The sequence below is a fragment of the Calcarisporiella thermophila genome (assembly GCF_041956535.1).
Source record: "Calcarisporiella thermophila strain CBS 279.70 unplaced genomic scaffold VTP21scaffold_33, whole genome shotgun sequence".
Taxonomy (NCBI): domain Eukaryota; kingdom Fungi; phylum Calcarisporiellomycota; class Calcarisporiellomycetes; order Calcarisporiellales; family Calcarisporiellaceae; genus Calcarisporiella; species Calcarisporiella thermophila.
The window spans coordinates 227,873-237,751 of record NW_027192223.1 but is presented as its reverse complement, the minus strand read 5'-3'; the positions used below and the strand labels follow the sequence as shown (position 1 = coordinate 237,751).

The following is a 9,879-nucleotide window of genomic DNA, read 5'->3' as shown; positions in this document are numbered from 1 at the left end:
CGCTTTCTGAATGTCTATGTGACTGCCTCTGTGACTTCCCCGTACAAAAACCAATTATCTCGTAACAGTGACAGCGAAGTTTTCGTGGTGTAGTTGGTTATCACGTCTGTCTAACACACAGACGGTCTCCGGTTCGAATCCGGACGAAAACATATGAGTGATATAATTTTGTAATACTAGTTTTTTGATACAGATTGGCGTCCATTTTAAATATTTTCGTCATTTTGAGCTTTATTATCTAAGTTGTAATTGGTGATATGCAATATAAATTAGTATAATAATTTATATTTGAAAGCAGAAAATACGCAATAAGATCCCCCAAAGAATAAAAAATAATTATGGGAGATGATAATAAAAATACAAATGATGTCTAATATTAACATGCCTCTTCCTCTTATTATCAATGATAGTTAATTTTAAGTCGATTCACTTGTATAGCAGCAATAAAAAAGAGAAGTGAAGCTAATAAGAACGATCATTATTAAATTTTAGTGTTTACGAAAACTCTTTCATATCAATAGTTGTACACTCACCAGTTCGAAAAGCTACTATTTCGAACATGGTTATTTGTTTCATATGTGGGAGAACATCCCACTACTGTGGGTCTCTCATTGCGATAGAAAGGGTGATTTGATGTCGGACCCGTATAATAATAGCCTGAATATGTATGCCTAAGAAAAGGTGTTCCTTCTGTTAAGTTAGTTGGCAATGAACGCTCGTCTACTGCAGTTCCAAAAGCTTCGTCTTTTGCCTGGTGTTTGTAAGGTAAAGGTGGAAGTTTTGGTGATGCATATATCAGTGGCCGCTCTTTGCCTCTTGATGCAGCATTACTAACATCCAATTGTCCAATTCCTCTTGATGTATTCTGCCAAGAGGAGTATCCATTTTCTTCCATTGGCTTATCATATATTTCTTCATCCGTTGCGATTGTATTCAGCATGTCTGATTCTGATCCTGATTCCGGGATGGCAGGATAAGGTATTTCATTTTCTTGCGGGTTTCCACCTCCCTTAATAATTAAGATTAAATGGATTTTAAATAAAAATAAAAAATGTAGAGATCTTGCCATAAACTTACTGTGGAATAAGGAGGTGGGGGTGAGCGGTTTACAAAATCTTCTTCACTTAGAGAATGCATGGGCTATTCATAAATTAACAAGTAAATAGGTAGAAGATATAATTTGAATACCGCCTGCTCTTTTCCCCTCATATTCACATATGCTTCTCCGCGGAGCCTAAAATTACAATCACACATTGTCTCACCCATCTAAGAGAAATTTGACTGATATTTTTTTGATGCCTTCTTGTCACTAATGAAGTAAAGAATAAGAAACAAAAAAAAAAAATAACCAAAACAACGTAGCAAATCACAATAAACATTTTTACAGAGGAAAAAAAAATATAGATGGGTTATGAATATTCACAAAACTATTAGAATTCAAAGCACACTCTCCATCTTTTCCAAGACTGCAACGGTGCCCTTCAATGCCCAGAGCATTCGCTCAGCAAAAAAAGGCCCATACGCATTTTCTGGTCTAGATGCCGATATTTCCTAAGCTCTATCTCGGTTGCCCACTCCTTGTGTATAACGAGGGGAATCGCAAGGAATATTCTTGTGATTTGAACAGAGATGCGGAAGCGCCCCAAAAGGTTGAAATAGGACAGGCCCCGCAACTCTTGTTGAAGGTCGTAAATGCGGATCACTTCGAAGCGAACAATATTCATATATTTCTGTCCAACTATTGGAGAGATAACCTTGAGTCGATAAGAGAAAGTATTGAGATGGGTTTAAATGCACTGGAAAATAACCTAATAAAAGCTCGCGTAATCTTCGTAAAGCTGCCTCCAATAGCTCAATTCCATCCTCTCCTAAATTTAATCCCGGGCTGTGTCTATTCAATGTGTCTAGCCAAGAAGAGAAAATAAGTTGGAAAAGGCAGTATAGATGGGTTAGAATATGATAAACAAAATTTAAGAATTACTGAACGCACAAATAAATTCACGGATAATCTCAAAGTCTCCTTCCATAAATTCGTTAAAAATCTGGTGTAGAACATGATTTAAAGTGTCTTCTCCATCATCTAGTTGAACATTAGGCCCTAAACTAGTGGTAAGATCATAATGTCGTTTTGCAGAAGGGTTAGATAGAGTTTCATAGGCGAGTGATAATTCTATCAGGAATATCAAATAGATAAGTTTATGTTTCTGGAATGCTATCTTGAATAAGAATATTTACTCTGAAATGCCGATGTAGCATCAGGAGAATCGCGCATTTTATCTGGGTGGCAGAGACGGCTACGTTTGATGTATGAACGTCGAATCGTTTCTGAATCGCAATTGTCACGATCAATTCCAAGGATCACATAGAGGTCATCAGACTTTAAAATTTCCTCAATAACCGCTTGTGGATCCTTTGGACACTCTCGAATCAATTCTCGGGTTGGTTCTCGCGCTTGCTCACGTACTGGCATGTTGTATATTCAAATTAAATTGGGATTTAGAGATTTGAAATTTGTTTGCAATAAAACGCTGTGGAGAGAAGGAATAATTGGGGAGGGTGTATCATATGTTGGAGCTGTACTTTTTCAAATTGATTTAATGAACGGAAGAGACATAATAGTGCATATTGACCATTCAGAATTAACAAAATAGTCAAAAAAACAATTAGATAGGAGAGAAATTGTTCCATTCACATATTTTTGTGGCACAGCTTATGAATTTCAGATGTATCAGATATAGAATTGCCGTTCTAATGACGCGTGCAAAGAATTTACAATTTGAAATAAAGAATCTAAAAGAGCTTTAAAGTTAAGACTAATCATTGGATCGCGTTTAGAAATAAGATGAAATGCAAGTAAACATATTAAGAATTGAAACATAGTTTGATGAGCAAACTAAGCTATCATGTAATACGCTTAGTGGCCATTTTTGCACTTGACGCACCGCTACAAACTTCTCCATCCCCGGTTTGAGAGATGATATAGACTTAGTTCATATATCGCAGTCAAGGCATACAAGCCTAAAGTATAAATTTTTATAACCTAATTAATGCCCATCCATTCAATGTTTGACCTGAATAATAGAATCTTAATCACTTCTTCGTGTAACATAAGGCTTTAATTGAGAGAGGGAAGGGTGTTTTGCTCCTCTACCTTATTATTTTCAAGTTCAATAGGTATTAAAGGCTAATCATACGCTCTAGTTATTTCTAAGTTTCTGCTTCGAATTTATATCCATAGATTTGCAAACGTCATTACTTTTATAGCAGCCATCATAAAAGGGTAGGTATAAAGAAGGAGGTGGTTGAATCTTTATGCAGTGCAAAGAACAAAAGGTGCTAGATTTGTTAAAATCAGCTTGCCTTAGCTAGAAAGTATCATTATCATAGAATATACACTCAAAGAATCAGAAGCCAGGTTTTGACATTGTTTCGTAGAATACCTGCAATTTCTATTACAATACATTTATAAATACAATTAGTTTTTTGGCCATTTGGCATTGACAGTGTCTATTGAACGCTTTTCAAAAATAAGAGAGCCTATCCTTCTTAAATCCATCTAACCATTTTATCAAAATTCCTGTTCACTCAACGAATTAAATTTTATCAATTAGGTCCCGAGAATTTCTCATGACCATATTTTGTACACAGACCGCCACTCTGTCCCCCTGTCAACTTCTCTTTGTTGTTTGGGTTCGTCGTGGGACTGTAATTATTTCAATCGAATGGAGCAAGAGGAAAAAGGACTTATAATCTTCCTATACAAAAATACTGGGTTTTAATAGTATTTAGCTTACATGAGCATAACTAGACCAAGCAATAATCGTGTATACCAAAAAAACTAAGTTTTCCATCATTCTTCCCAAATGTCATCTATTCAGATTCGGAGATAGAGATTGCCCACAAGCACCTCCACAATTGATGCCGATGTGTTATTGTTTTTGTTTTTTTTATTATAATGCGATTCTTATCTAATATTAAATAAAAAACGCTTAGACGATGGCGGCAATGTGCCATTCATCCTGCAATTAGAGTATTACACAGGTATCAATCGCCCAGATGCATGCTCCTAGCAAATTATTTGACACAAGGAGAAAAGCAAAAAAAAACAAATGCAAAAAGGCTTGAGTTGTCAAAAGCATTGGTAATAGTTTAATCTCTTTCTAAATTTCTTGTCTTACAACACGAATAAACGAGGCAATCAACAGGCCGGGAAATTACACAAATAGGTGTTTTTGTTTTTCTCTTGCTTTCTCGAGATTGTTTTTGGGTTGGCCTGTGAAGAAAATTGATCTCAATATTCCCCGCTTATTTTTTTCACTATCCTGCCAAACAGGCTCACTTCATTTTGCTATAAATAAATTCAAGAATCTTAGCTTCTTCCTCTCAACTTCTGTCAATTTGCTAAATATTTAAGTGATCTTCTCATTCCATCCTCAGTTTCTGATCTATTAATTATAATGACATCTGATACGCCACATGGTTTCGAGATGGGAAGAGAGCCTTGGCCTCCTCTACCTCACATTCCACTCCCTCCTCGCCCAACCTCGAATTAATTTCTCTTTTAATACACATCTCAGAAGATTTTGTTCGTCCTTTACACATTTTTATCTATTTTTTTTTATAAAATTCCATCACATATTTGGACATTCTCGGTGTTGAGCTCTTTTTATTTTAATTGCGTGTATATATTATCCTGAATTTTTTGTTTTCGGCAATCAGCATGATTTATATATTTACATTTTGCATTACTGTTTTTAATATTTTCGATTAATTCTTGCAACTCAAACATTTGTTCAGTTTCTTTTGGATGCTATGAACAAATAAAAAAACGTAGAACGTGAAATTCACATGCACAAAAAACTGTTCTCGTCCGGGTTCGAACCGGAGACCTTACGCGTGTGAAGCGTACGTGATAACCAACTACACCACGAGAACTCTTCCATATTTGGAATAAGGATAAAAGTATTTTATACGCCAAAATCAAAATTAATTTTTGACGCGCACATTTTTCTGTGTAATTTCTTTGTTTAGTTCTTTTGGGTCATGTCTGATCAAAGCACTACTGATGCCACTAATCTGCCGAAAAATGATTTCAAAGGCATTTCTCCTGACTCAAGTTCGTTTCGAGATGAAAACGATCCACAGATAGAGAGCCTAGCCGCGTTAACTGCATCTCTCGCTGCAACGACCAGCTCGAACCTCCATCGTGATCCAAAATTGGCCCCGATTGCGCGTAGATCTCGTGAGGAAAATCAAGAAGAGCGGCGCCGCAAAGCTCTCGAAGAACAAAAAAAGGTATTATAAAGTTATATTTTGCAAGGAGTTTGTAAATGTCTTCTTAATTTTGGCCTAAAATTAGCGTCGAAGAGATTTCACAGATCATGCCAGAAATCTGGCTCTCTTCAAATTAAAAGATGAGGAAGTATCCGAAGAATCTGACGAAGATGAATCAGATTTTGGGAGCATAGGAGATCTATCTACCTTAAAAGGGGAAAAGCGAAAGTATAGCTCTGAGGAAGAAGAAGCAGTTGATGATATCTCGAGAGATGGGATAGCACATAAAAAACTACGGCAAAAAGGGAGATTTCGTCCTGACAGAAAAAAGAAAAAATCTAATCCTTACAAGTATGTTTATATTGAGTTTAATGTGCAACAGATTTTGTTAACACTGTTTCCTGAAGAAACCAAATTATGTTTGCCGAATGGATGTCAGAAGTTCCCAAAGATCTGTTAGAAAATTGGTACTTGATCACTTGTCCAGCGGGTAAACGATGCCTAGTTTCATCTGCCAATGGTATCTGATAATTGCTCCACTTAATTATTCAAGCTTACCACACTTTCTTGTTTTAATTCACAAAGGAAAAACTGTAAGTCGTCTTCGAAACGGTTTAATATTCGATACATTTCAATCAGTGCTTCCAGCCGGCTCAAAATCATACAAGGGAAATCGCTCATCAGATTACTGCATTCTCGATTGTATTTATGATCCTAATTCACTTACCTATTATGTCCTCGATATAATGTGCTGGAAAGGTCATCCCATTTACGACTGCGAAACAGAATTTAGGTAGATAATTTTTAGGCTTATATATATATTCCGCTAGTTCTGGTTTTTATAAGCACATCTCCGTTAGGTTTTACTGGCTTCAGACAAAAATTGCCGAGCTGGACTCTCCGACCGCTCACAATGGCACCTTCACTTTCCAACCGCTACTGCCTCGAGTTATCGACTCTCCGCTTTTAAATGAAGTAGTTAGTTTGTCCAAAATGGGTAGTGAAGAATCGACTAGTTTGCTAGGTTTCCGACTGGACGGATTTCTTTTTTACCACAAAAGAACTCATTATGTGCTCGGAACTACGCCATTATGTTGCTGGATTGGTGTAGAGCGAACTGCAGAGATACTTTTATCTAGAAACGAGAGTGGCGATGGGATGCTAGAGGGATAGTTTATAGCACTTAATCTCTGTATTTTATTGTGACGGCTATTTATCCAGGAGCAACCACTATATCTTATCCTTTATTCTGTGCTATACTTTTTTAAAGATAAATGCTTATAATGTCGAACCATACACCATTTATGCTTCCGAAGAAAATACCGGAGGTTTATGAAAACATTAGAGTTTATTCAATTGATGGCGTCTTAATGTTTCGATGCAACAGGTGAATAACAATCCAGATTTCTTTTGTCGTAACTGCTCTTTAATCAGCAACTTCAGAAAGAAAGCAGATTGGTATCTCACTCGTGGTCTAGCCTATGAATCGGAGCCAGATACCCTTCAGCTGACTTTTAAGACTAAAGGTCCTGGTCATTTTGATCAACCGTATATGATTGAAGATCGTATCAATCGTTGCGTATGCTGTGGTAGACAAGATAGATTAACTCTACACCATGTCGGTAAGTATTTTGGTATTTATCAGGCTCCTAAAGTACGAAACCTAAGCTCTATTTTGGAATATAGTTCCGGCGATGTATAGGATACACATGCCAGAGAGCATCAAGTCACACTCCGTAAGTAGTGAACAAGTCGAGGACTGAATCCAATTCGATCCATCTTTATTATGCGCTCTTTTTAACGAAATAGAGTCACGATATCCTTCTTGTATGCATTCCATGCCACGATGCCTATGAAAGACATGCAAATGCTCTTAAATCAGAGTTAGTGATTAAGTATAACATCCCACTTGAGGGCAGAGGTTGGGTATATGTGCCAGAGAATGGTCGAGTACGAAAAGCAGCAACTGCATTGCTCAGAGAAAGGTGTTGTGACCGTACGAGCTCTGTAAGAGAGAGTAAGGATAAGGAGTTAGCGGGGGGTTTTGAAATTGGTGAATTAGCTGATAGGAGAGAGAATAGTAAATCCAATGATTCTATTGCTATAAACTTAAGCCCGAAGAAGGCCAAAGTCAACAGAATACCTCCCGCTCGGATTGAAGAACTAAATCGTGTTGTGCTTGAATGGTGGCAGTCCACTCAAATATCAAAAAGCAACTCGTCGAATATAGAAACAAGTGTGGCAGACGACAATAAAGTGGGCTATGTGCCTTCAGAAGAGATTTTACACAGAGCACTCGAACTCAAGGATTCTTTCAAGGCTCCAAACTATATATCCCATGGCGAGTATGTAATTCAGCAATTAGCAACACTTGAGCAGATGGAAGGATTTGTGCGTATGTGGAGAGGGCATTTTCTAGAATATGCAAAACCAAGATATATATCCTCACTATGGTCGGTGGATAACCCAGTGTAAAAATAATATGTCAATGACAATCTCAGCCTATTCCCTTGGTTTTCTCCTTTTTTTTTTCCTCCCTTATCCGAAAAATTTTTGATCGTAGATGCAATTTGAGGATGCCTATCATCATGCAAATGAAAATAAACTCTGGCATTTCATTTGCGACGAGAATCCGTGCATTTTTTCCTCTTCCATAAATTGCCAAGATGAAATGCGTGCCATTTACATCCCTCCCTTATATTATATTCGTGCTCTCAATTTTTTTTTCTCTTATTCTTATTCTTTATCACTATTATTAAAATCATCCACTTTCATTAACCATATTTGTTTTTCTTTTCGTGCTTTACTTTCTGTTACTTTCGAAAGTAATAGTGTTTTTTTAATAGTACGATGGATAGAATGTTTTTCATCTTTTGCTTCCTCCTCCTTGCAATGTTGACGCACGCCATTCAGAATCAGGGGCACGAGCACTTCTATCAACAACAGGCTCCTATCCAAAAACAACTCACTAACAAACAGGCAACCTCCACTATGCCTAAGCCTCGGGTGCGGGTCATCCTCTATCACGATGTCATGTTTTCTCAACCCGCTGCTACAGGTGATACAAGTAACAATCGCCAGTGAATAATAGAATGGTTCGCTCATTTTTTTTCATTTTCTTGAATACTTTAGTAAATGCAAATGAAGAAGGCTGTGCTAATGTACAGACGCGCGATTCCGTACCAGTCAAAGCAGCCACTATCAGTGGAGACTACCATCTAGTGCTCTATGATGCGCCCGATTGCAAATCGGTTAATAGCCATTGGTATACAATTTTTGCATCTTTAGTGCCATTTACGTTGATTTTATTGACTAACTACTCAATAATTGAATAGGTACCTGCCAGGCGATGGTCAGTATAGCAATTCACAGGGCGTAAACTTTAAAAGCTTGCGGTTATGCTATACATCCCGAAGAGGGTGTGGAGGCTACAGCTAAAAAATAGATTTTTAATCAGTTTCTTTTAATTCGCTTTTATTTATTTCTCCTGTTGCTGAGCAGATGGACGAAGAAATTCTCAATTATACTAATGTCAAAGACAAAAATCTAGTATAATAACAAGTTGCTTGTAAGGCCATATTTTTTTTCATTTCTTTTTAACTTGTTATTGTTCTATATTAATAAATCATTTAATAGATACCTTCAAGGCCTCTGAATAAAGAAATAAAACATTAAATATATGGTTTTGGAGAGGAGAAAGTTCTAGAGTTGCAAATTTCTTTATTAAATGGGTCTATTATATTTCGACTCTTAGGACAATAGAAAGCTTGGATTATTAAAAACAAAACGAAATATCAAGGAGAACTCGGGATTTGAACCCGAAACCTTAAGATCTGCAGTCTCACGCTCTACCGTTGAGCTAGCTCTCCGACTTGGGATTGTTACGGGAATATTGGTATTTCGTACAGACAGTCATAACTGCGCCACTACAAGCCAAAAAAAAAACTTCTTTTCTTTCTTTAACTTTATGCACAATTAGTTTTTGTTACCTTTATATTCAGTTCGTTTAACCAGTTTGTTTAATCGGTTCGTTCTATTTAGTTTAATTTTGTTATATAAGAAGAGATTCAAGCGTGAGTGAACGGGGAGGCGGATTAGTTTTTTTATATTGAGTAATAGTCTTGAAATTTATTGTCTATTTTTTTTCTTTTTTAAGAAAAGCTTTCATTTTTTTCTTTACGTACAAATATTCACGATAAACCCCAAAGCCCACGTAACAGGATGTGTTGTGAGTAGTGTTGTGAATTTGTGTTTTATTTTTCCGATAAAGCTGTCGGATATGTCGGATATATTTGAAATTTCGTGTTTTATGTGTTTTATTTTTTTCCAAAATAATCCTTAGTTTCACCTCTTTACGCGAAAAAGAAATGCGTCTCCTCATTTTTTTAAAAAACCTTTCCTTTTCACATGAGAACAATCATTTCACTTTCTTATGATATTAGTTTTTATTTAATTTTAAAGCTCGACTTTCATGTCGTTTACTTTGTTGGATTTAGTTGAAAATGAGTCGTAAAAAAGCACTCTCTGGGAATACGTCGATACAATTAAACAGAAACAACAATATTCACTTGTCCGTTGTAATAACTGTGGGATAACATTTTGGAC

General features: G+C 36.5%; 5 protein-coding genes and 3 non-coding genes across 8 annotated transcripts; 4 read left to right on the top strand and 4 right to left on the bottom strand.

Moving 5' to 3' along the window:
• Positions 1-78: 78 nt before the first annotated feature.
• Positions 79-152, top strand: VTP21DRAFT_t333. Its single transcript has one exon. It is a non-coding gene; the product is annotated as a tRNA-Val (tRNA).
• A 264-nt stretch (positions 153-416) lies between these two features.
• VTP21DRAFT_7869 (uncharacterized protein) lies at positions 417-1,137 on the bottom strand (the record flags this gene model as incomplete). The annotated part of the gene is made up of 3 exons (XM_069398657.1): positions 417-462; positions 534-1,009; positions 1,078-1,137. The coding sequence occupies 3 exons, from the start codon at positions 1,135-1,137 to the stop codon at positions 417-419; spliced, it is 582 nt and encodes a 193-aa protein (XP_069246227.1).
• Positions 1,138-1,481: 344 nt separating this feature from the next.
• VTP21DRAFT_7868 (uncharacterized protein) lies at positions 1,482-2,470 on the bottom strand (the record flags this gene model as incomplete). Its single annotated transcript, XM_069398656.1, has 4 exons — positions 1,482-1,738; positions 1,809-1,904; positions 1,991-2,170; positions 2,236-2,470. The coding sequence occupies 4 exons, from the start codon at positions 2,468-2,470 to the stop codon at positions 1,482-1,484; spliced, it is 768 nt and encodes a 255-aa protein (XP_069246226.1).
• A 2,391-nt stretch (positions 2,471-4,861) lies between these two features.
• Positions 4,862-4,935, bottom strand: VTP21DRAFT_t331. The gene has a single exon. It is a non-coding gene; the product is annotated as a tRNA-Val (tRNA).
• A 108-nt stretch (positions 4,936-5,043) lies between these two features.
• VTP21DRAFT_7867 (uncharacterized protein) lies at positions 5,044-6,447 on the top strand (the record flags this gene model as incomplete). Its single annotated transcript, XM_069398655.1, has 5 exons — positions 5,044-5,295; positions 5,360-5,625; positions 5,682-5,794; positions 5,860-6,067; positions 6,135-6,447. 5 exons carry the CDS (start codon positions 5,044-5,046, stop codon positions 6,445-6,447), a joined length of 1,152 nt encoding a protein of 383 aa, XP_069246225.1.
• A 101-nt stretch (positions 6,448-6,548) lies between these two features.
• VTP21DRAFT_7866 (uncharacterized protein) lies at positions 6,549-7,749 on the top strand (the record flags this gene model as incomplete). The annotated part of the gene is made up of 4 exons (XM_069398654.1): positions 6,549-6,661; positions 6,718-6,896; positions 6,961-7,010; positions 7,084-7,749. 4 exons carry the CDS (start codon positions 6,549-6,551, stop codon positions 7,747-7,749), a joined length of 1,008 nt encoding a protein of 335 aa, XP_069246224.1.
• Positions 7,750-8,166: 417 nt separating this feature from the next.
• Positions 8,167-8,712, top strand: VTP21DRAFT_7865 (uncharacterized protein; the record flags this gene model as incomplete). The annotated part of the gene is made up of 3 exons (XM_069398653.1): positions 8,167-8,341; positions 8,407-8,539; positions 8,610-8,712. 3 exons carry the CDS (start codon positions 8,167-8,169, stop codon positions 8,710-8,712), a joined length of 411 nt encoding a protein of 136 aa, XP_069246223.1.
• A 359-nt stretch (positions 8,713-9,071) lies between these two features.
• On the bottom strand, positions 9,072-9,143 carry VTP21DRAFT_t330. The gene has a single exon. It is a non-coding gene; the product is annotated as a tRNA-Cys (tRNA).
• Positions 9,144-9,879: the final 736 nt, after the last annotated feature.